This window comes from Tachysurus fulvidraco, chromosome 11 (genome assembly GCF_022655615.1).
Source record: "Tachysurus fulvidraco isolate hzauxx_2018 chromosome 11, HZAU_PFXX_2.0, whole genome shotgun sequence".
NCBI classification, from domain to species: Eukaryota; Metazoa; Chordata; class Actinopteri; order Siluriformes; family Bagridae; genus Tachysurus; species Tachysurus fulvidraco.
Window position 1 is genome coordinate 9,289,192 of NC_062528.1, and position 26,690 is coordinate 9,315,881.

The window sequence follows — 26,690 nt, forward strand, 5'->3', positions numbered from 1 at the left end:
GCTGCAGATATAAATATATAAGTAAAGTACACGAATAGGACACATGAAGCCGTGTGAGGTCGAAAGTTTCTTAAAAATATATTTTTCATTAAAAAAAATCTTGTCTATTTAATCTCATGTTGAACAGAAAAAATGTCTGGTTAGGACTCATTCAAGCTGTAACAGTGTTTGTCATGGTTTTCTTATTTTTCTTCAGAACCTGACAATTACATTAAAACCTTGTCAGCATTCGGGTAGCAGATTTCTATTTACATTGCAGCGGACCTGTACTTTAGTATTGTTTCCCATAGATAAGGATGAAATTTGCAGTTTAAGCTTAATTTAACAAATGAAATCATTTTTGGTTCCAGTGCAACTCTTCTACATTCCCTTCTTGTTTTATTGCAGTTATTACTGTAATTGCTACAGTACATAGTATTCTCCTTGGTGAGAATATAAAGATTTCTTGTATAAAATATCACGCTAGAGGTTATTGCGTTTCTGATATAACAATCGTAATCACAAACACTGTGTCTATATTATTGATGACAGACACTGTTCTTGTGTCTATGTAGTCATTAGGTTGAACCCAAGCTTAGAGGATACCTAGAGGTCGGTGTGATGAACTAATCTTGGAATTTTAGCTAGGATTCCTAATGAACATGAAGCATGGTGTTAGCTTTTTTTGTTTTTCCCCCCAGAATAGTAAGGAGTAAATTCTCCGGATCATATTTCATAAAGTACTGTGTGTGTGGTCATTTTCTATATCTTGTAGATGGTATATAATAGTATTGAAGAGTAGTTCATTAGAGAAATAATTAAACTTGGAATTAATCTGTATAATCATAACTGAAGAGAGAATAAAGTCTATTTGCTTTTTAGAATATTTCATTATGGGACTTGTCCATGTAAAACAAGTTTCCCTGGTTTGTTTTGTTTTGTTTTTTTAAGCGAGTACCCAGAGTGGAATCTATGCTTTTCAGATTTAACCTAGTTCAGCTATAAGTAAAGAGATTTTTAAATTTCATATAAAATTGCACACACATCTATGTTGAAGCCAGAAATGAAGTAGACCACATTCATAATGAACATCTTTACAGATGGACGTCTGAACGAACAGATTTGTAAAACGATCCATTTTCAAGTGGTAATATAACGGATAATACGAAAGATGCTATTGTGTTGATTTTGATCATTGCACTTTAATGGTGTTTAATTATTGTCGTGTTATTTATTTGCATTAACGGAAATCGTTTGTAGAAATTCTTTATTTTCTAACAGTTGTTTTGTGTTTGATTAATATTGTCTAATTTAATGCCTCTTTATTTTGTCAATATTTTAAAATCTTGCATTAATTATTAAAATTAAGGGATTTCCTTTACCGCTTTAAGTTCATGATGAATGTATAATGTGAAAGCTTCCTAACAGTATATCGCAACACAAAAGACTTAATTTATTCCCATCTACTGAATGCATTTATTCTCTATTAACACAAGCTCTGAAACTCCAACTAATTGATTTTCAATTCAAATGTGACTGGTTTGTATTTACTCCCACCATTCTTCAATTCCCATGCATGTTAACTAATCTGCTGTTGCTTAAATAAGTTCTCTTTGCATTGAGTTGCCTGTGATTTTCTGGATGATGAGAGAAATTCCACTAAGGTTGAAGGGAAATAAATGACATTTCTGAGTGATGATTATATCTTTGAGATTTATTTCTTCACGTTTGGCCTCAGTAACTCTTGGAAAATGAATAATAGTTTTAGTACATAAATATACATAAATATAAGCAAAGTAGAGTGAATTGACCATGATCAGGCAGTTAATAAAGTTGATTGAAAGCATGGTGTAAATGAATGCATTCTTACGTTGTACCATGAGCTTCATATTTGATCGCTAACTCACTCACATGTACTGTAGTAAAGCAATGCAAACCTCAAGTATCAGCCAGATAATAATAATAAACTTTATTTTGTATAGCACCTCAGAAGAGCGCATCACAAAGCGCCTGACATAAAAAGATGAAATTGACAGATACACATAACATTACAGGCACTAAAACTAACCATACAAAAAATAAAAAGCCAATAAATACCAAACAAACTAATCACATAAAAGCTACCCTAAAAAAGTAAGTTTTAAGGTGGGATTTAAAAACACCCAGGTATTCTGCGTTCCCAATCTCTGAGGGCAGGGAATTCCACAATTTGGGAGCCAAAGAAGAAAAAGCCTGATCATCCATGGTTTTTAGCTGTGTTGTTTAGATAGTTATAAGAGGAGCTTCAGTAGAGCGTAGATGCTGTGTGAACTTTTCTGGAAAGATTTCTTTAAAAAAAAAACAACTTGAAGGCATGAATCAGAGTCATAAGGCTGTTATTATATATTATTACAATTACTACTACAACATTAATAATTTTTTGTCCACTATGGTTTTGCTATTATGCATGCTTCATAGTATATACACACATCATATAGCCAGGTGGACACCTGACCATCACACCCATAACTGACCCTTTAATAGCGCATTGCCACAAAGTTGGCATACTTTGCTATATTTTCATTTCACTGGAACTAATTGGCCCAAACCTGTTCCAGCATGAGAATATAAAGAATGGTATGGTTTTAACATGTTCATATGACAGCCTCTGGTTTGGCATTTTCTATCAGGAGTGTAAATCATATAATCTGTATCACTTATTTTCTTTTTTATGATATACGGTCCAAAGAAACGTGCAGAAAGTGCTGAACCTGGTGCTGATCCCGGGAGAGACCCCATTAAATGTTAAGACCCAATTATGGTCTAGGGGTATTTAGGGAAGTAACACTCAAGAAAAGGATTTATTCCCAGGAGTATGTGTGTGAAATGGAGGTAGGCCAGACAACAACTTCAATCACTCAGGTAGTTTATTTATCCCAAAAGTAGTGAGTGACAAAATATATATTTAGAAGGTGAAAGTATATACAATATTTATGTCAATCAACGAAATGATCGGGGTGGGGGGTGGGGGTGGGGGGGGGGACAAGGGGTGGCACTCACTCCTAACCTAGTGTGTCTAATACAAAAATAAAGTATCCTACATGTGCACAATGTATGTCGACTTCGACTGTCCACTTTTCCCCTTTACCCGGGAAACAAGTCACCAACACTATACACAAATAGTGACAGAACAGAACAAACGGACGGGTACGACACAGTACACAAACTCACAAACATTCAGCTTTGACAAAGAGTAACAATGAGGATCAATGAGACGCTCAGAGCCACTTGCACTCCTCTGGTGGCGTGTCTTAAAGCACTGGGATGATTGTGATTGGAGCAGAGACTCATGAAGTCACTTTTGAAGCCGGGAGATTGACGGTTCAACGGACCAATCGGAAACTGAGGATGGACCTGAAGAGAGTGCGAGAGAGCAAGAGAGCAAAAAAAAGGAGCAAAACACAGACACGGCCACACAGACGTAACACATGGCTTGCCGACATCCCCACTGATCACTATGGGGCTATACTGGAACGCTAACTATGCCCCTGACGTCCTTACCATACTTGACCTCACTAATAGGTTGAATTGGAAAATCAAGACACACTTCTACGTCTGGTGGAAAGCAGTTCCAGGAGAAAGAAGGTTATTATAACAGTAAAGGGAATACATCAGAAATTTGTAGATGATACTACGCTCATCGGTCTCATCCAAGATGGCGATGAGTCTGCATACCGGCAGGAGGTGAAGCAGCTGGTGCTATGGTGCAGTCAGAACAGTCTAGAGCTAAAGACCCTCAAAACTGTGGAGATTATAGTGGACTTTAGGAAAGACCTCTCAACACAACTTACCCCTCACAATATCCAACAGCTCAGTGTCATCTGTGGAGGCCTTCAAGTTTCTGGGCACTACCATTTCCCAAGACCTTAGTCAAGTCAAGTCAAGAAGCTTTTATTGTCATTTCAACCATATATAGCTGTTGCAGTACATAAGGAAATGAGACAGTTTCTCCAGGATCAAGGTGCTACATAAAACAAAGACAGGGCTATGACTTAGTAAGTTTCCTAGCCACATAAAGTGCAACTGTGCAACCTGGTGCAAACAGTGCAAGACAAGACAGACAAGACAGTGCAGGACAAGACAGACAAGACAGTGCAGAAAAAAGATTACAAGACAATACACAAAATACAAAAAAGATAGTACACAAAAGACAGTAAACAAAAAACAGTGCCGACCGACCAGTGTCAATACTGTATGTAAATACTGTAAGTTCAAACAATATTGTGTGCAGTAATACTCGAATGGACACAGTTTCTTAGCAGCAGGTCCCTGAGATAGTGTATAAGATTGTGCAAAAAACAGCAACAACTGAAATATTGTACAGTATGAGCAAAATGACTGAAATGTTAGACAGTGTGTACCTGAAATGGGAGTGCAACATAAGCTCCATCATCAAAAAAGGCCCAGCAGAGGAATTACTTTCTACGCCAATTAAGGAAGTATGGTCTGCCACAGGAGCTGTTGATGCTGTTCTCCACTGCAGTCATTGAATCTGTCTTGTGCACATCCATCACCATCTGGTTTGGCACAGCAACAAAACAGGACAGAAACAGGCTGAAAACAGCAGAAAAAATAATTGGTGACCCCCCTGCCCACTCCCCAGGACTTGTACGACACATGAACCAGAAACCGGGCAGGAAAAATCACCACTGACCCTTCGCACCCTGGACACAACCTCTTTCAGCTCCTCCCTTCTCTCAGGCGTTACAGAACTTTGCTTACTAAAACTGCCAGACACATGAACAGTTTCTTTGCCCAGGCCCCTTATCACCCTGATTAACAACTCACCATAATTATATTCACTGCTTCATAGCATAAGTACTGCATTATCAGAGCTGTCGGTCATCACATCATCCGTGTATGTTACACACTACTGCTGCTGCATATTGTACAAAAAGCATAATATTGCACAATATTGTTATTTGCACTTCCCACACTTTATGTACATAACTGATCAGTCATATATTCTGTATTCATATTTAATACTCATAATGTCTATTGTACCACATCTGCGTTGTCTTGTATAGTTTGTATTGTCTTGTATAGTATAGTGTTATTTATGTCTGTACTTTTGCGAGCCAGCCGGAACCAAATTCCTCATGTGTGTAAACACACTTGGCCAATAAACCTGGCCAAATTCTGATTCTGATTCTGATTCTGATTCTGAAATGTTCAGAGTTCTGGATATGAAGGTCACGTCCACAAACATGAGGCCATATAGTGTATAGTCTGTGGAAATTCCTATTATCATTAATACCATATTAATATATTATTTCTCAAAAAAAAAAAAACCAAAAACACCAACCCTTCACATATTTTACACCCACCACTTGAGAACAATGCAGTGTTTACTTCTGTCACCACGGTGACCATGTGGGCGGGGCTACAGACTGACGTGTGAGTGAAAGCTTTGAACCAATCAGGTGACAGGACGGGTCTCTGACGTCAGAGTTAAAGTGAGAGAGAACCGTTATCAGGACACAACAGCCTGGAATTTTACAAAGGCCAAAGGTGCGATAAATTGTGTTATTATTAATGTATTAGAGACTACGAATTTGTCAGTCATTTTTGTTTAGTGCGTTCGTAGGAGGCTGAAATTACGGGTTCGAGTGTTCAGCAGCGTTATTTTAAGGAGCACAGTGGATGATATAGTGCACTTTGTGGTGAGTAATGCACGTTATTCTAACGGTTTGCTTTTAGCCTGCTAGCTAACCTGAGTGGGATTGATTAAAGTGTGGATTAGCTGAGCACAGATTTCATAGCAAACGGCTGTGTGTAACTCATAGTTAACTAGCTGTTTAATGTTTATGCCTTATGTAAAGCTATAATTGCTGTTTTATGTCATATTGTATTATTGTTATTATTATTATTATTATTATTATTATTATTATTATTATTATTATTATAAGTTTTGAAGACAGGCAAGAGTGACATATTGTAAATATGTCTATCAACTTAAATATGTTTTATGACATAAAACATTCCAAAACTTAATATTTGAATAGACAAAACATATTAAGTTATACAATGTAGTGCTGTGGATAGTAGCCTTGTTTTTTCTGAGATTTAATTACACAAAATTTAAGATAAATTCATTATTTTATAAAATGTCATAAAGCCGGGGGCCCCTGGCACCATCTCAGGGCCCCCAGTTTGAGATCCACTGGCCTAGATATGATAAATTCTCAAAAATAGTCTGCTTGAGAATTACAATGTGTGGTGGGAGAGTGTGACAAAAGACCAAAATGAGTGACTGTCAATTAACTGATAATTGCAGCACACAGAGTTTTTAAAAGGAGTTAATTAATGTTTGTTTTACTGCAGTACAGTTTATTGCTTGCTTGGATGTCTGTCTGGGGTTTTGACCTCAGTGACATCTGCTTCTGCAAAACCTTTTAAGCTTCTAAAAGTTTGTCTGGGTGCAGTTCATTCATCTACCTGCACATACATCATCATCATCATCAATATCATCATCAATATCATCATCATCATCATCATCATCATATACAGCCTCCATCAAGGACCTTGGGTCTTAAAGTGATGAGTTGGGCTGTATAGTGGGATATACAGTACAGATATACAGTGAAGTCGCTTACAAATGAGGTAAAATGTAATAGAGTATAGAGTATAGAGAGTTAAAGGTTAAAGGCTTTGCTGTGGCACAACCTTTGCACACCAGTTAAATATAAACATCTATTTAGATAAAGTTTTACTTTCTTTCTCATATAATGTTTATTGTTGTCCTTCGATTACGTGGCGTGTACACCATACGTAATTCTGTTAGTTGTCAATATAGAAAGAATAAGATATTTGTATCCTGTGACTTATTGTCATAACTACTGTAATAGAAAATTAATCAATGCTTTAGGGACTTTAAGAGGCCTTGTTGTATTACTATATATGACTGTGTATATAACATCTAAATGAAGGAATGTTAGTTCAGTTAATGCAGAGTCTTGTAGATATTTGATTGCAAACAAAAAAAAAACAAACAAAAAATATGATATAATACAATATCTGATCATATTTGAATACACTAAAATAACATAGGGGAAAATGGTTCTTAAGGCTATTGTTTATTTCTTAGGGTGAATAACCGATAACTCAAGCCTTTTGGAGCATAAGTGTATCAACAATACAATACAGAACTTGCCACATCACATTTTTTCTATTTTTAATACAATACCAGTTATCACAGTTATCTGTTGATGTACCACATTTCAATCTTTATGACGTTATTTAGTAACTTAATCCTGTGGTAAAGTCGCACTAAATCCTGACAGGTAGTAACAAGTCATGGGTTCTCGTGCATGATCATTAGTCTGTCTACCTAAAGATAAATAATTTTCCATGGCATTAACTTTATCGTTCAACTGAAACATGTCAAACCTACTAGCGATCCAGGATTTCAGGCCAGTATCACGACCAAATCAGAAACATATCCCTGATATTTCACACACTCTCTCCACAAAAGTTATCACAGACAAGACAAGATATTCAACTGTCAGTGTCAAGAGCGTTTTAAATTCTGGTTACAGAGAAAAGAAAAAAAGAGAAAATTACAGACATTTTCCTAGCGAGTTTCCGATTATTAACTTCAGTCAAATTTTATTTGCATAGCATTTTTAACAATAGACATTATCACAATATTTTTATTGAGCAAGACAGAGGTAATGATGGCAGTTCCCTGGAATGATATTAGGATGAAATCTTGAGAGGAAACAGAATTAAACCCATCCTTATCTGGGTTCATGTTTTACATTTACATTTACAGCATTTGGCAGAATGTTTTAAGATGACGTATATAATGCTGAGGTTATCAACTGATGGAAACATGAGAGCAAAACTGCTTGTGGCAATTGCAGTCCTAAAGCTATCAATTATGGTCTATCAATTTATTTTTTTTGTCAGGATTCAGCTGTAGATTCAGTGGGTTTTCCCAAATGCTCATGTGCTCTCTCTATGCAATCTACTAAAGACAGAATTGTATAAAAACAGCATCTAACATGGATTACTATATTTTAAATAAGCTTGTGATGATTTTGCACATAAATATTGTATAGATGATTTTTTTGTTTGTTTTGAATTTGGATATCAGTGAATAAAAAACAAGATTAATATAAGTGGTAGATTATATAACATGCATGCTGCTTAAAATTTCAGCATCTTTTCATGCAAAATGCTTTGAATTCATCAAAGAGTGCATTCAACTCTCTTTAGTGACTATTATTGTCATACGGTTGACAGATTAAGAGTAAAAAAAACAGCAACATAATATTGGTATATGGTATTCTACAAGTTTCTGGAACCGAACAGCATACTTTCAAATGATTTTTTTTTTCAATCCGATGAAAGGTGTTAGATGTTGATGGTGGAGAGCATGTCAATTCAAAATCTCCCACAAATGTCCAGCTGTATGTGTTGAGGTCTGGTGAGTGTGAAGGATTGTCACCAGACAGTCTTTTGGGACATTTCTAGAAGAGACCACACTCGGATCTGCATATGTAAGCTGTTATTCTGGAATAATTTTCCACTTCCCTCAGCACGTCACTTTGTTACTTTTAGCTGCCAAATACCAGAAATTTTATCCAAAATCCATTACATAACACAACATATCCAGATCCTCATATACTTGCTACAGATGTCAACATTACACCTGTGTTTATGGTGGTAACAGAAAGTAATTCTGTGTGTAAATATGTTTTTTTTTTCTGGCATATTTAAAATAAAAACAATCTTCATATGTTATGGCAGATCATTTAGTTCAGATATAAATACATGAGCAATATTTACTCAGCAGCCTTGCAGGTAGAGGGGAAACAGTTAACATTTGAACTGACGGATGGATGTATACAGTAGATGGATGGATGGATGGATGGATGGATGGATGGGCAGATGGATGGTTTGACAGAAGGCTGGATGGATGGATGGATGGATGGACGGATGGATGGATGGACAGACGGCTGGTTGGTGGATGGTTGGGCAGAAGGCTGGATGGATGGATGGATGGATGGATGCATGGATTCTTTTTATATGGACACCAAAATGACAACAGATCCTTTTTTCCTGTTGCAAGAATGTAGGGTGAAAAATATTAGCATGTCAACCAGTATCCCATAAAAAGCATCAATGCTATTCCTTTAAGAGCAGATTGGAATGCCACTAGTGTTGAGTGACCGAGTGAGGTCGTAGGCAACAGCTATATTTACCATCAGGGTAACATGATCTCTGGCATTCTGGATCATTGTGCACATGCAATCCTTCTGGTCTTCACACTCTGGGCAACAGCCTTCAAAGCTGAACACTGTCGAACTGCGAAATGCGCCACTGGTGAGCCTTAAAGCCAATCTCTAAAGTACTTGCTTTAATCTGTAGCTTTTCTTAAAAATATAGTATTTTCAGTTTGAGTATCATTGACAATGTAATGGAAAATTAGGGGTGTTACTTTTAGGTCATGCGTTATTTTTAACTGTGTTTCACGAGGGATTTGTGAAGTGTTCCAGCCATGTTTTAAACTTGAATTGCGCCACTTTGAAAATATTGTAATAATACTTTGAATATTTGGATCACACAGATGGTTCACATAGACTGCCAGTCTGACTGCCAATCCAAATTTCATCTTATATCTTGGACCACACTGTAGTCTCCTTTTTTTTATTCTTCAGTCTTGAGCATTGAAGGTTGGATGGGATCTATGGCAAGCCACAACCCCTGTTTTTCCACTGACTGGAACTGAGAGCGGCTCACCGTACAGCAGGTACCTATTAACCTAACGTCTGTCTCCTACACGGGCATGTACATGATACCAAGAAGCAGGTGGCACTGATCGCATATGCAAAGAACGAAGAGGGCTGCTGATTATTTCTGAACAAACTTAAATCACATACACTACATGAGCTTATGGAGTTTAGTTAAAATTAATTAACATAATTAGTATGTTAATGGGTTTCTGAGTGAATCATAATAAAAAGAAACTAAATTTAAAAAAAAATATATATATATATATATATATATATATATATATATATATATATATATATATATATATATATATATATATATATATAAAGTTTGTGTTATTCAATGACTAAATGGCTGAGTTTAGCTGAGAGGGACTCACAGCTTGACTTAAGGTATAAGTTTGGCCATGACACCATACGCTCTTAGCTGCTCATATTCCCGGGTAAATATAGACATGCCTGGGACTTTCGGTTTAAATACTGAACATGCTGACCATGAGCATTGTTTATGTTCTGTAAAAAACACCTTCAGGTCTTTGACACAAAATGATTAAATTCCTTCTGTAGTGAGAATGTAGAGAATGTAGTGCCCAGAGTTCCTGATTCAAACCCTGATCTGTTTATGTGGAGTTTCCTCCAAGTTCTCTCTAGTTTCCTCCCACTCAGGCTGAATACTCCTATTCGGCTGTGTTTGTGATTGTGTGTGCATCGTGCCCTGTGATGGCCAGATCTACACTTCGGATCCACCAGAATAAAGCGGTTACTGAAGATGAAGAATTGATTTTATGTATTTAGTTCATTTTTAATCATTATAAGTGTTTTACAAAAGGAGCGATATTCTGAATTTATTTTAGAGGTCAGAGAGTATAAGAAAAAAAAGAAAACAATTCCTGTATCTGCTAGGATTGTTTTGCTAGGAAACTTACCTTAGAGACTGACCACAATGCTACATACTATCGGTTAGTTTTTGTTTGCTTTTGGTCACTAAAGAAACATGGTTTAGATTGGTAAATTGCCTTCTAGGTTTTGGTATTCTCAGTAGTGAGGCTTTTTGTAGTCTTAGTATTCCATGTGTTTTGGTCTGCCTCTAGTGCTACCTACCCCAGAACTAAGGGCTGAATTATTGATGGCCCTGTGGACTGCACAGAGAGAGAGAGAGAGAGAGAGAGAGAGAGAGAGAGAGAGAGAGAGAGAGAGAGAGAGAGGGGGGCACAGAAAGGAAAGACATCAAATGTGGATGCATATCAGTGAGCAAGTAAGAAAGAGCGAGAGCAAAGAGACCAAAAGAGACCAGTTAAAGAAATAGGAGCCTTTTTACTGAACCCAACACGGATCCACAACACCAGATACTTTTATTTATTCAGACACTGCAGTGGCGCCCGAACAAGAGCCTGACTCTCCATGAGAACACGCTGTGCCAGCTTAACGTACAGCTCTGCTCAGGAGACTCTCATGTTACACACACACACACGCACGCACGCACGCACACACACATCAAGTCACATCAGACCTCTCTAAAAAATGTGGGAGAAAGCTGGACAATGCAATGCCCTACCTTGCCATACCCTGTTTGCACACATGTCATGTGTGCCATGTGCAAAATAGTTATGCAATGTTTGTTATGAATAATTGAAAGGTTTTAAGAACACTGTAACCTCAATACTTCAAGATATCCACGATTTTTGCTAATGATTGTATAGTTTTGTAGAGTTTTGTATTGATTTTTGCATTTAATATTGTAAAATAACCCTGAGTAGGCAAAAATAAAAATAAAGATATTATTATTGTTTTGCAGTCGATGCGGCCTGTCACTGTCTCTCCTCTGTCCGAGCTCTCAGCATGTCTCGTGTCTCCTCCACGGCCAAGCGCTACGGTGGCTCCTCATATACCAGCCACTATAGTACCTACAGCTCCTCCCTGACGCCCTCACTCGGGACTTATGATCGTGACAAGCTTCCCTACAAAGCCCCCTCGACTGCATTCTCCTCCTCTAGCTACCTGAGCTCGGGCAGCAGTCGAACACGGAATTACAGCTCCACGGAGCCTGATCGCGGCCGTCCTATCCCTCGCACTGACCTTCTGAGCGGCCGGCGAAGCGAGAGCCTGAGTCGTACGCCCTTAAAGGGCTATAGTTCAGGACTGAATGGTGGCTCTGCCTATTCGACCTATGGCTACTCGCCGGCACAGACCAGCTACCTCTCCACTTCTCCTATGCCGTCAAGTGTCTCCCTAAACCGAAGAAAATCTGTTAGTCAGAGCGACCTGACGCGGGAGTTGTCCTCGCTGGCCCTCAATGACACTCCCAGCAGCAACAGTCTGAAGCAGTCCTACAGGACCCGGACAAGTGATGCCACAAGTGACTCCTACAGTAGCAGCAGCTTGCGCTCTGGTTTTGGGATGTCACGCAGCTCCACACAGGATGCATTGAGCAGCAGCAGCAGTAGCCGCTTCTCCTCCTCCATTGGATGCTCTACTTCACCGCTCAGGGAGGAGCCAGTGAGACCGGTAAGCCTTCCTGCACTCTCTAAATATGTTAGTGATGATCGTTCTTGCTGGAGAATCTCTGTGTTTTATTTACTTGACATACTGTAAGAGGCGCTGTTGCAAAGGTACATACAGTAAGCGTAGATTCAGTGCTCGCTGACATTCTTTTTTGGGAAAGGGAATGTAAGATTATCAGTCTCGCTGAATTTTTGTCTGCTGAAGGTAAATTTTAAACCTGCGCATTAAAAAAATACTTGTATTCTTGAGTTGGCTAGCTAGCAGTTGCAAAGATAGACTAGTTCAATGCTACGGAAATCATCTCCACACAGTGGACACTTTATGTGCTAAAACAAACCAGGAATAACTCCAAGACTGAGAACAAATGTATCCAGAGGAACTGTTCCACGTGGAAAGAATGTTGAGTCACCGCTCAGACACATGACATTGAAGTGTTAGTGTACACGGTAATAACAGTCGCTGAATTATCACTAGCATTTCAGCAGACTCAGAAAAAGAACTACATGAGAATGTAATCTGAAGTTTACTGCAATTAAGTGACACAAATAGTGAAAGATCTGGACAAAATATTCAGCTACAAATAGTGTTGTTTCAGACAAGAGTACACACTTGTTTTAAGATAGATAGATAGATGGATGGATGGATGGATGGATGGATGGATGGATGGATGGATGGATGGATGGATGGATGGATAATTAAATAAACCCAGACAAAAAAACATTAAAGCTTCATTACCATTGCTGCTTGTTAGAACTTGAAAATATAATATCAATTGCATTAATAATTATTAAAAAACACTTTTCTACGCTATTGAGGGTACTATTATGATTTATTTCAACAGATTAAACTCAGACTCGATCGGAAGTAGCAGTACATTTCAATTGATAAGCTTGTTATCTGTTACAGTTTTGTATGAAATAGCTTTTTTCTCTCCTTTTCTCTCCTTACATTATTTTCACTGGATGTTAAACATCTGTATCTTGGTGCATTTCACCTATGGAATAAATAATAAAAAATAATATTAAAATGATATTTCTTTCATCTTGCGAACCCGAAAATAAAATAGTTAAGAGTTAGACTTTTTTCGATTGTTGGCTCAGGGATGTTTGATTCCCTATTTGTCATCCAAGTTGTTGAATCTTTTTTTGGAAGCCGGGCTAAATTTAGTTCAACGTCTGTCTTACATCAAAATCATTTGTATGGATTTCGCAGATTAGTCTACACATCTGGGGATTTCAGAAGTGCACATCTGAGTGCAACTCACTTTAATTCTCCTGCTAATGCTCTGAATTATCTAGGACCGAGTCTATTCAGTCTACTTATAACACACTAAACCAGGACAATATGCTGTTCATCTAAACGGCAGAAGGGAAGAGTAATATGTTGAACCAGAGCTAAATTGTTTACTCTTGATAACTGAATAATTTGACCAAAGTAAGCCATGTTGTAAATAGTTTATGTTTCACATCTTTTCCGATGCATTTCTGTAGCAATCCTGACACATAAAATCTGAAGGCCAGGGCCCTTAGTTCAAACTACAGGTCTGTAAATGTAAGAAGCGAACACTATTTTCCAGTAACAACATACTTTGTGGTATTGCAGTAGACTGAGTGTCTGAGTTAGTACTGGAGCTTTAACAGAACGTTCCTGTCAGATTTCTTGCCAGTTTGAGCTTTCCTTTTATGTTTTTTCTTAAATGAGAATATGTTTGAAATATGTGTTTTCCACTTCTGTTTAGCAAGTTCAATAGTCAGAGTTGTTGCTGTCGTCTAGCGTACGGTGACGATCGTATCATTGAATTCTCAGAACAAATCTTTAAACTGTCGGGATCGCCTTCACTAACAGCGTGTTCATTATTAGTGATCACAGGGACACTGATAACAGTTCAGGACATTTTATTCTCGTCTGTTGTGACACGCTGGAGGCAGAGAAAGTCCAAGAGTAATTCTTTAGCAGACAAACAGGATGTGCCTCTGGTGCTGTGTCATGTGTTTTGCACTGTTAATTCACACACATTAGCGGAAAATCTAGAATTATTCATTATGAGGTCCGGTTATAGCTTGAGATGGGTTTAGCATGTCGTCCCTGAGTCTGTGTGGGTTTTGGTGCAATTATTCAGTGTCCTCTCACCATCAGAGAAAAATAATGCATATGAATAATGAGCTTTTTTTTTAGGTTACAACAAATAAAACCTATATGGCATATAGCAGCATATATATTGTAAGTCTATTGTTGTGTGGAAAAAACTGTTGTTGTGCTCGGAACCTGCTGGTTCTGGTACGGTAATGTATATTATATCTGACAATTTATTTTACATTTTTTATTGATGTAAACTACCAAACAAGCTGGACTGTATATATATTGAATTACATAAAGTGAGTCAATTCAAATATTTCAGGGAATATAGGCTCAGTTTGTGTGGTAAACGCCTTACAATGCCTCATTGGGGTGAATCAATCGATTACAGACAATTGCTTGGAGTTGATCTCAGTTCTGTTGCGCTGTTACAGTGGCTTCACTACACTTTCAAACAGAATACGCATGCTGATAGGCTGGCTGCTTATTAGACTGCCAGAAGATGCAGTTGTTTCGCTAATACTTAAGAAATTACACACAACACACTGCTGGTATACAAAAATAATGCATGGCGAGGGGTTGTGATTCAGCATGACGTGCAAGCCAAGTACCACTAACAATAGGAAGTGCTCTCTCTCTCTCTCTCTCTCTCTCTCTCTCTCTCTCTCTCTCTCTCTCTTCCATTCTCACTTTCTTTCTTTTAGACACACACACACACACACACACACACACACACACACACACACACACACACACACACACACACACACACACACACACACACACACACAGCAGCCTGTAATTTTTCCAAGAAAATTGAAAGTGCAACTAAGACTTGGAGTGCTTAGTTACCATAGATGGGAAAAAACATCCCCACATCAACAATTATAAGAATTACTTACACAAGAAAACCAACACGATTTTGAATCTGTTTATCATTAGCCTTAATTTATTCGGATTATCCGCTGTACAGCTGTTCCTTTAGTAACAATACGGTATTAGAAGAAGAGGGTTAATCACATTCACGTAAGAGACAGAACTATCTGTGCTGTTACACTAAATAACACACACTTTCTGACAAATGGGAATCGAGCATGTGGTGTAAAATACTCATATGGTTGATATGATTGGATATATCTTACCAGAGCAAAGTGAGCATCGTCCTCCACTAACATTTTGTTTATGTTATTGAGCAGTGTTGCTCTTGTAGAATATGTCATTGCTCTTTAGGGCAAAATGAATTCGCCGCATAATAAAATTCCTTGATAAGCTTCTTAGCATTTGATAAGGTTTACCATATGCTGTTATTTTGGACTTTTTTTGGGACCAAGCACCACCGCACCCCTGTTGGTTGTAAGCAAAATACATAGATTGAAAGGACAAAGCAAAGTTATGGCTAATCTCCTTCTAACACAGACTGTATATTTATGCAGCCAGATCTCCATTTTCTGTTTGTTTTACTGCCACATCAGGAACACGCCATCGCCAGTGACTCCATACGAAGCTTAAATATAAAGCTTAAAAATAGTAAAATATGGCTAGAAGCAGCATTAATAATCTCGTTTTTAGTTCATTTTAATCTTATAGTACGAACTAATAAATAGACTTGACTAGATTCAAGAAATGATCACTTCATAATCATGTCATTTTTTGCAGTGAAACACTTAAAATAAAAACAAAAAAATGAAATCACGAATGCAGCTTCCAGTTTTTTTTTGTTTGTGTGCATAATAGTTTGTCCCACTTTGTTGTCACTATGCTTGTCGATGCAACCTTCTGAAATAAATCATTGCTCAACCCAAACCTATTAAAGTCTAATCCCAGATGCTGTTGATTAATATCAGATTTTACCTTCACATGTGATATGAAAGGCTATCTGAACAGTTGCATTGGAAGGAACAACATACTTAGTGAGGAACTGAGGTTATTATTAATTGCTGTGGCACCCGTATGCTCAAACCCGCCTTCCTCTGTGCACCAGTGTGCAACATGTAAAGTAACTTCTTACACATTCCCAGACCTAAGGATTGTAATTATTGTCCTACTTTCATTGCCATCAGCACTGCAGTGTTACTCGTAGCTAATTATAAGGGTTAGATGGCTCCCTGGAGCGTCTAGCAAACCCCTTTTTCGTGCCATATTTAGCTCAGAAACGTTATAGTTGTCCCTTCTATGTCAATACTGTTGTGCAATGATTAGCTTTTGTGCATCATTAGATCTCTTTAGGAATATTTGTTATGTTAGAATTGCATTATTTATCTCCTTTTTATTAAGGTTTCTTAGAGACAGGTCTGCTTTCTTTATCTTTCAGACTGTAATTTATAAAAAGGTGTCCTGGGAGGCTATGCACAGAATGTACTGTGTGTGTGTGTGTGTGTGTGTGTGTGTGTGTGTGTGTGTGTGTGTGTGTGTGTGTGTGTGTGTGTGTGTGTGCGTGTGTGTGTGTGTGTGTGTGTGTGTGTGTCGCACTAAACTGACGTGGGGTCTAGCATGAAAGTGGAAAAACCTGCAGCTGCAAATATAGCAGCCGGGAATGTGGGAAGTGTCTTGTTTTGCGCACACACACAAAACTTTCCTCGCTGAGCTCTTGACGGTTTTTTTTTCACCGGTTCGTATTATTGTAGAGTGTTTCTTTTGTGGATAACTTATTCTTCTGTTCACCTGTGCGATCGTGCCTTCAGGTTAATAAGCTCAGATTCTCTACATGAGCACTGGAGAGTTCAGCTGAAATTCGTTCAGGAAGGAGTAAAAAAAAAAAATCTCTCTGTGGTTAACATTTGTAGCGCGTTGTATTTAAAGAACAGAATGAACCAGTCGTACACTGTGACTGCTGAGCGCTCGGTTTCTTTATTGCCGTTCATGAAAGCACACGAGCTGCGGCGGAAGAGTTCTATGTCTGGCTCCGTGCTCGTGTCCACCTTCGTGGGGCTCCTGATTAACCAAGTCAAGGTATGAGTGTGTGATTTTTAAGGACTTTTCCTCATTGATATAACGCAATGATTTCTGTAACTGGTTCTGTTCTTAGAGCTTCATTAACTACGGGTGTATTGCTAGAAGTGTTTTTAGTGTCTTCGATTTTAATGTTGGCTACAAAACAAATAAAATATGATCCTATTCTAGCATTACAATAGCCGATAATACAGAACAGATGTTTTTTCAGTAGCGTCCGGAGACTTCAAGGGTCTGAAAATGCACATTAATTATTAATATTTAGGGGTCCAAGCACCAAAGTCAGCTCAGACCTGATGCATTTGATCAATGGAAATTTCAGCAACAGAAAACTTTATGGCTTTAAAAAACTTATTAATAAATAAATGATATAAATAATGTACATGAAATAAATCCATACAGAGTGGTTTGAGTTAAAGAGGACCCTGGAAAAAAAGGGTTTGTGAATCTCTGCTATAGAAAACATTTTTTATAAAGCAATGTTAAAATATTTAAACAGCATGATGGCATGCTTCGATTCAAAGGCCCTTCAAATGATAGAACAGGAGTTCAGCTCTTCTTGGCACTAGGGGACCTCGGTGCTGGTGAACACACCACAGGCTATGTATGTGCAGGTGGAAGCTTTTCGCATCCCCTGATTGGTTGTTTCGATTGGTTTCGCAGTGCTTTCTTCTAGCAGCACACTCTAAACTTTAAAGTGTAAAGCATTCATTTGAATATATAACATCTCTCAAACAAATGTCTCTTGCTGCTATAAGAAATGAAAATGTTATTTTTACTTACTTTACTTAATTTTATTTCATTAGCTATTATCTGTCCAGCCCGGTATCTCTTGACCATTACGTCATCCTTACTGATCGGAACGTTTTTAGCTGCAGTACTTCTGAGTATCAGCCGTGGAATTGTGGGAAGTTTCCTTTTTTCCGGGAGCAAACATAGCAACACGTCTTTGGAGGTGTTCTCTCAGACCCAGGCTATATTGTGGTGTATAACTAATGGAAACTTGTCTGAGAATGCTACGAATGAGTCCACAGGACTCTGTAGTATCATTAGCATGTAGCGTTGTACAGTAATAGAACAGATTAGCTTTATAGTTTCTGTACGAGTAAAGTGATATTAGGTTCCTGTATTTTTTGCTTATATAAACAATATACACTATATGGTCGAATGTTACACTTGGACACTTGACTGTAACATTCTTATGTGCTTGTTGAACATCCCATTCCAGATTAATCTCCATTTGCTGTTATAATAAGCTTCACTCTTCTGGGAAAACTTTTTATTAGGTTTTGGAGCATGACTATGGGGATGAGCGATCAGTCAGCCATAAAAGCATTAGTGAGGTCAGACTCTGATGTCAGTTTAGGAGATCTGGGGTGCAGTCAACATTCCAGTTCATCCCAAATGTGTTCAGTGAGGTTGAGGTCAGGGCTTTGTGCAAACATTCAATATCTTCTACTTGTGTTGTCATGGAGCTCGCTTTGTGTGCAGGAGTATTGTCAGGGGTATGAACACAGGGGTATCGGAACATGCTTGGAACCTAATTCCGGTAGAGGAAATTGGAATGCTGCACAGAAGAAGACTTTTTTTTTTTTGGATGTGATGGTCAGGAGTCCATATGCTTCTGGACATATAGTGTATATATATAAAAAATAATAATAATATAAAGGTCAGTAAATGAATAAGAATGAAACAGGATGATGGTCTGTGTGTGCAAGTGTTTTGGAAATCTAGATATTATCTAGTATTGACTTTGACAGGAAATAGAGAGATCTTCAGCAAGGATTCATTGAAAGGAGTGACAGCATTGACATTATTGATACAATAATGCTCCTCTGTCCTTTTTTTCTCAAGGAACACATTAGAGGCTGGTTTGTATATACAGCGTCATCGTCAGCTGCATCCTTTTGTCATGTCACATAGCTTTCTGTGTATTTGTGTTATAATACAGCATTATAATGAACATTGTTTCTGTATTAATCCTTAACGTGTTATGTTAAGGTTTAGGATTAAAATCAGAAGTTAGACATTACTGAGCTCACATGCTTTGTGATTGTGAATGTGTCCTGTATGTGCTAACCTCCTGTGGGCCTCTGTTCTGGCCCCTTGGGGTGTTGGCAGAGTGACAGGTAGAGAGTAAGTGTGGCTTGTTTATGAGCAGCTGGCTGAAACAGGAAGGACTGGACACAGTGTTCTCCAGCTTTCTAAGACGTTCTGCCAGCTCAGCATGACGTTTTGGGAGCAAGGTGGAATCTCATTTCAAGTTCATACCCACCTTTTTTTTTTTTTTCCAACAAGTCACCTCAGGAATCTTGTTGTAAATCTTAGGTTTTAGGATGAAGTCAGTGTTTCTAGATTTCCTGAGCAAATGGATGAAGTAAGCATATAAAATATATCATTTATTTAACTTTAGTCCTTTGAAGCAATTGCCCGCTTTTGATGAAAGGGGAATAACTTATTTGTACCGATGTACTGAATGCAGGGTGTTTGCTAGTTGTGTGAATTTTACAAAAATGAATGTTCTGAAGAAGTTTTCAATTGTATTAGATTGGCTTGCACATTTGAATACAAATCGCATGGCAGATATGCTCCAGTGCATTGGTTTACCATTAAACCGATTTAGACTCGTTTCCAGGTATTTATCAATTAAAGCCAGGACATGCTGTGTGACCACCACATCGGTGCTGATTTAAGGCCCTTTTATTTTACTTCAGATGTTCTATTTCTATGACTCATTTATTATGAACGTGTGTGTTGTACAGTCAGGGGAAATAAGTACATGGACATTGCTGATGTTATTTAATATGTCAGCCCCATTTAATCATTTCTGTGCTGTTCTCTGTGGAACTTATCATTATTCATTTATACATATATATATATATATATATATATATATATATATATATATATATATATATATATATATATATATATATATATATATATATCAAAATCATCAAAATCAAAATCATATATAATCATGAGATCATGTTTTTTCATATGATTGCATATGCTTAAATCTCATAGTCCTGTTGCAAATAACAGGCCATATATGACTGTATAAGAGTTTGTAAGACTTTGCACTCATCACCATCCGGTGACTGCAGAAGAGAACTGCAGAAGAGACTGCAACTGCAGAAGAGAAACTCGTATGAAACAGACAACCTGTTGGTTGTCTGTTTCATACGAGTTTCTCTTCTGCAGTTTTAAAAGTACAGCACAAAACAAAATACGGTGAATTGATCAAAAAATGGTGTAGTACCCGTCGATGCCATACCGGCAGTTAGATGAAGGTCTAACTAACTGCAACAAAATATACTTCCTGTTAGAAATAGAAAGAATTTTCTGGTTAGGGGAAATTATTTATATCTGGTGTGACCAAGATGAGGATTGCTAACCTTTTGAGTCTGGTTCCTGTCAAAGTTTCTTCCTGGTGTCGTCCTGGAGTTTTTTTCATCCTCACCATCACCTCTGGCTTGCTCGTTAGGGCTAAAGTTCTAAACTAATATCCTGAATTTATACATAACTGTAAAGCCGCTTTGTGACAATGGCCGTTAAAAGAACTGTCCAAATATAGAACTGAATCGAATTAATTGTAGCTGCTGCTCAGTAGCAATAACAAGAAGGAATATGGACTTCCATTATATTGGCTTTTAGAGTGAACATTTCTATTTGTCTATTTTGAAATGTGATTATTTTTTAAGTCATTACAACAAATTGGGTCTTAAAAAAACACTCAAAGTAGCACGACCTCAGCCCGTATACATTAGCTGTTTGAGTATGAATAAACCGACTGAGCTCTTTCTCGTCATTAATGATAGTGCCTTCACTTGATTTCAGCTATATGACACATTTGGAAATCTAATCACAAAATCATGATCTAAAGCAAGGCCACATCATCACATTATAGTTAATGCATGCGATTGTTTACAGTACAATAATCGAGTTTACATTTACCGTCTGTACACACACACACACACAGGAGGCCTCAGAGTAACATGTACAAATGTACCCTCAGTTGTACCCTGCTGTAAAAATAGCTTCCTAGCTGAGAAATCTGTCACCAACCAGCTGCTGTTATGGCATCATAGCTGCAATGTACAACAGATCATCCGATGTGCAAAAGAAACAAGATTCTATATTTGGCATTCATGATAAACGAGCAGAGTACGACAAATCCAGCTGAAGTGTCTACTTTCAAAATGACACAGCAAGCAGGTTCGCAGTATCAGTGCTGTTGTGAGTCTTCACTCAGATGTTTGAAGGAACTGCGAGAACTTTGGTGTACATTCATGTGCAGAGCATCTTAAGTATGTTCCAAAAATTGTATGTAAATAAGGATTTGGTTAATCCATTCTTAATTAAACAGGTTGTTTTTTCAGCATTAGTATTAGGAAATGGTCAGACTTTGTTCACAGGAACAATGAAGCGTCTGTTAGCTCATATTCCCCAGCGTTATGAGGAACATAAAGTCGCTGTGTGATCGTGGTGTGGCATCTATCCGAGGCCTTTAAAAAATGTCGTCATCAGCACACTGCTCCATTCATTTAAATCAGAGTGGATTGTATTTCTTCTCCTCTGCTTGAATGCTCAAGAGGAAAAAAAACAGCACAGTTTCAAGTGTCTACTCCATTAAAGTGCAATTTCTGCCTAACCAGTCGCTCAGTCAGTCTACAGTGTGTCTGAACAGTCAGAAAACAACGTGTGTAAGCGGAGCAAATATGCAGCTGAGAGCATACTTAGAGCAGAACTGTGACCTTTTATTGTGTTCAGTTACAGACCCCCTACATATATATATATATATATATATATATATATATATATATATATATATATATATATATATATATATATATATATATATATTAAAGGATACATTTGCACACAGTGAAGTTTAATCTGCATACAAAAATGAATCATACAAAAATGAACAAAGGTGATGAATTTATAAGTGATCAAATGTCTGTTTACGCATTTTACAGAACTCCAAGGCTGCCCAAGGTCTGGTGGGATTAAAGAATCTGGGCAATACAGTGAGTACCACAAACTTTCTCTCCAATGATAGTATTTTTAGAAACCATATGACTGTATATATAAGTCTGATTTCTTAAAAAGGGATCATCTGGTGTAGTAGTAGGGAACACAGCTTCTAGTAGGGAACACAGAGTCTTTGCCTCGTTCAATCTCTTTAATCTGTCCTACTGTTTATCTTCTGTTCTAGACAAATCCAGCAGGTCAAAGTGTTTCAGTATCACTTTCACATTCCTTTTCATCCCTCCACTTGAGCTTATTTCTAATGCTATCTCATTGCCTTGGAAATTCAGTTAGGTTGCTTTTGCCAGGCAACAGTAATCAGGCGATCCAAAAATAAATCATTAGGCCATTCATGCTAAACTAGACTGAGCCGGTGCTCCCACTGCTCTTCCAGCTTCTACCGAACCTTTCTATAGCCTACAATGTTGTAGTTTTTAACCTACTGTCTTCTGTCTGTTTTTGCAGTGCTTTATGAACTCCATTCTTCAATGTCTTAGCAACACACGCAGTTTGCGAGACTACTGTCTGCACAACTCCCATCGTCGCGACCTCAACAACAACAGCCGCACAAACACTGCACTGATGGAGGGTAAGAGCACTGACATGATTTCTGTGTTCCTTAATAAAAGCACAAGCCCTGGTCAAGACCATGCTCACAGCAATTCACCATGTCTTCCATCACAGAATTTGCCAAGCTCATTCAGACATTGTGGACGTCGTCAACCAGCGACGCCGTCAGCCCTTCCGAGTTCAAAACGCAAATCCAGAGATACGCGCCCAGATTTGTGGGCTACAAGTAAGTTCGCACATGACCTTAAGTTAAACCTGAACACTTGGTAGGAAACTGTTGTCCCCAAGTGTGTTGGCGTATAGTTTCTTGTTTTAGTTCTGTTACCCAGCCAATACTGAGAGAAAGACTCTGTGTTCTCCAGCCAACAAGATGCTCAGGAGTTTCTGCGCTTCCTGCTCGACGGCCTGCACAATGAGGTGAACAGGGTTACGGTGAGGCCCCGCGCCAACACTGAGGACTTCGACCATTTACCGTAAGCGTGTGTGCATTTGATAAATATGAGCACCAAAAAGAGCATGTCAGAGCATATTAGATCCACCATTTCTTGCTGATGTCCCGAAGCCTATTGCAAGCTGAAACCTGCTGATATCCTTGTGGATCATTTAAAGCTCAGCCAGTGGAAAGCATTTTTTTTTTGTATATCAGCCCAAATATTGTCATTTTGTTCCAGAGAATATTAGGAAAGCCTTACTACTGAGTGTAATTCAGGATTGCGATTTTTTTTCTCTGATCGAATTTTGATTTTAATGTTTTCTTAGATTTATAACATTGATCAGTAACAATAGATTATTACATTAGTTATGGAAATGTTTCATTTGTACAGCACTGTGATATATTGGATGGAAAAACAAAGATATGAAGTTTTAAAGATTTAAAGATGTCTATTGCAGACAGTGTTAATGACTAACTCTGCATTTCCTCCTGCAGAGATGATGAGAAAGGGAAAAAGATGTGGAGCAAGTATCTGGAAAGAGAGGACAGTAAAATTGTAGGTATGTTTACACAAGCTCGCCCACATGCTCTCAGAGTTATTGGGTGAGTGACAGAAGAGAAATCACCAAGCTCTGGGTTGGACAGTACTTATACCTTGCATGCATGAAACTAAGAAAAACACATTTAAATATAATATAGAAGTAAATATCTGGTGTATTTCATGTGCATTCGTATGTGTTCAGACTTGTTTGTAGGGCAGCTGAAGAGCTCTTTGACCTGCACTGAGTGTGGCTACTGTTCCACTGTGTTTGATCCCTTCTGGGATCTGTCCTTACCCATCTCCAAGGTCAGTTCAGCTCAGAAGCTCTCTTACACTCATGCTGTTACTGTGTTCTGTAACGTAAATGTGAGAGCATGTAAGTGATGTTTGACAGTGTGTATTGCACCCAGAAGGGCTACGGAGAGGTCAGTCTGATGGACTGCATGCGACTCTTCACTAAAGAAGACGTGCTGGACGGAGACGAGAAGCCGGTGAGGATGCTTCCTTTACATCCTGCCTGCTTTATTTTACCTTTTAATAGAATGATGTCCCTAAAGATCACATTTGTCTCCACAGACATGTTACAGATGTAAAGCCAGAAGAAAATGTACAAAGAAGTTCACAATTCAGAAGTTCCCAAAAATCTTAGTGCTACGTATCCTTCTGCATGACTATTTTATAATACACTCTTTACAGTGTGTTGGTTTTTTTGTTTTGTTTTGTTTTTTAAAGGAAGAAATGAGGGATTGTCGTATAAAATGATCATGTTTTTCTAAGTGGAAGCATTTTCAGTCTGACAGATGAGGGCTGGGACAGGGAGAGATAAGACATGTTAAGATATTATTAGTTAATTTATTTTTCCTCATGGCTGTGCTCACGTGGAGGCGTAGTTATAAATCAGACAATATCATGTCAAAAGTCATTGCACTTTGTTGGAAGATTATGTTAATAAATGATATCTTTTAAATTTTTAATACTTATTAATTATTTACAATAAAACCAAGGGAATTAACAAGGCACAAGGTTTTGATTTCTGAGTGTCTTTAAGCGTCATTGAATCATTGCTTTATGGACATATCCTGTAACAGATACATGCTCAGACTCTAGACGAAAGCAAATAGCTTGAAATGTCTCAAAATTTTTACTCCATTTTAGATCAAATACATCAGAGTACAATGTACAGCTTTGTCAAAACACTGTATATGTATTGTTTATGTTTATTGCCTGACAGACTGGAGGGACAAAGTCTTTCCTTGATTCACACTTTCAGATCTCAAGCGTTTCTCAGAAGCTCGCGTCAGATCAAGCAAACTGTCCACTTTTGTCAACTTCCCCATGAAGGACCTGGACCTCAGGGAGTTTGCCTCTGACAGGAGCAGTTAGTAATGTTACATATTACATAGAACAACCGTCTCTCATTTAGTCTAGCTTGTTCCTGTATCACGCAGAATTACATAGAAATGCATGAAAGAAAATGGTCTACACAGGCTCAAACAAGTGAAGTACAGTATAAGCACAGTCATTCTGTGACACAGGGTTTTTGCAAGATTCCATGTTAAAAAAAAAAAAAAGCACAGACCCCCTGCCTGTGCTTCACATGCCTCTTGTGGAACCACTGACCCAGACAATCTGAACATGATACAGTAAAATAATCACGTGAGGAACAATGGGCAGAATGTAGAAAAACAAGTCACCATGTTTTGTGTGACGTATTTGGAGGTATAGTGTAGATCGTAGCTCTCTGTGTTTCTGTTCTCACTGTTTAAAGTGTGTTTAACGTTCTCTTCAGTATTCCGGCTTGTCTCGCTTTATCCACAGGTAGTGCAGTGTATAATCTGTATGCAGTGTCCAATCACTCAGGCACCACCATGGGTGGGCATTACACTGCATACTGCTGCAATCCGGACTCAGGAGAATGGTACACCTTTAACGACTCCAGGTACTTAGTCCACATGAATAAGACATAGAGTTCATAAGCATTTGGTTCAACCAGTTCTTATGTGGCTTTGGTTCAGACATCTATCCTGCTTGAAGTTTCTGAATCTGCTTGTTGCCATCGTCCAGCTCCAATTTTTTCCTAGCTGCTATTAGTGTTTTCCGTTTTCTCTCTCCTCATGTCGCCCCCACACTCACTTCTGCTCTGTAACCTCTCTCCCACTCACATTCTCTGTTTCTTGGTGAAAATTTTCATGCTCATTACCACGTCTTTATATCCGACGAAGCTTCATCCTGTTTGATTCTGTAACTCTTTTTTTGTGCTGGTTCACCTCAAGTGTCTTTGTATCTCCTATGTATCTACACCGAAGCCTTATTCTTAGCGTATGATATTATGTGCAACATCCAACAAAGCATGACTACAGAATGCACATTACATAATAACCTCTAGGTTTATGAAACGAAAAACACAGATTGTTATAGTAATGCTGTAACTTCCACATTTTTCTCTGACAATATTTTAGTTTGTAAAATGCTACCAAAATACTGAATTTAAAACAGACATCCATAGTGGCTGGTGAGCTCCAAACATCATTCCAAGCCATGTACTGTACATAAGACAAACATGATCTATAAGACTGAAGTGTACAGGTTCTGACCGCTCTGCATTTTCTTACAGAGTAACGCCAATGTCCTCCAGTCAGGTGCGCAGCAGTGACGCGTACGTCCTTTTCTACGAGAGATCCGGCTTGTGAGGGCTTACAGGAGCCAGAAGGAGCGAGGCCACGACCCTTGGGGGTCATCACTTCTCAAGCAGCACTCCTCACGGAAAGAAGACACTGTCGCCACATTCTGGACACACGACAGGATTAAACATAACTTTCTTACTGTC

The 26,690-nt window shown here is 38.2% G+C and overlaps 1 protein-coding gene across 7 annotated transcripts; it reads left to right on the forward strand.

Moving 5' to 3' along the window:
* The first annotated feature begins 5,477 nt into the window (after positions 1-5,477).
* Positions 5,478-26,690, forward strand: usp2a (ubiquitin specific peptidase 2a). Of its 7 annotated transcripts, none has more exons than XM_027175232.2 (14): positions 5,480-5,681; positions 9,684-9,775; positions 11,554-12,263; positions 22,268-22,318; positions 22,785-22,908; positions 23,004-23,115; positions 23,252-23,362; positions 23,818-23,882; positions 24,066-24,169; positions 24,274-24,354; positions 24,440-24,518; positions 25,134-25,241; positions 25,682-25,802; positions 26,478-26,690. In XM_027175232.2, exons 3-14 carry the CDS (start codon positions 11,598-11,600, stop codon positions 26,551-26,553), a joined length of 1,698 nt encoding a protein of 565 aa, XP_027031033.1. In that variant the 5' UTR covers positions 5,480-5,681; positions 9,684-9,775; positions 11,554-11,597; the 3' UTR covers positions 26,554-26,690. The 7 variants fall into 7 exon arrangements, with proteins under 7 accessions (XP_027031038.1, XP_027031033.1, XP_047676616.1 ...); XM_047820660.1 differs by lacking the exon at positions 5,480-5,681 and adding an exon at positions 9,119-9,348 and having other exon boundaries at positions 9,593-9,775; XM_047820661.1 differs by lacking the exon at positions 5,480-5,681 and adding an exon at positions 9,119-9,348 and having other exon boundaries at positions 24,277-24,354.

Bases quoted from the DNA above. Each gene is read 5' to 3' on its own strand.
- usp2a (XM_027175237.2), top strand. From the start codon at position 11,598: ATGTCTCGTGTCTCCTCCACGGCCAAGCGCTACGGTGGCTCCTCATAT. The intron at 24,170-24,273 runs GTCAGTTCAGCT...TATTGCACCCAG, and splicing joins TGTCCTTACCCATCTCCAAG to AAGGGCTACGGAGAGGTCAG. The intron at 24,519-25,133 runs GTATCCTTCTGC...TCACACTTTCAG, and splicing joins CCCAAAAATCTTAGTGCTAC to ATCTCAAGCGTTTCTCAGAA.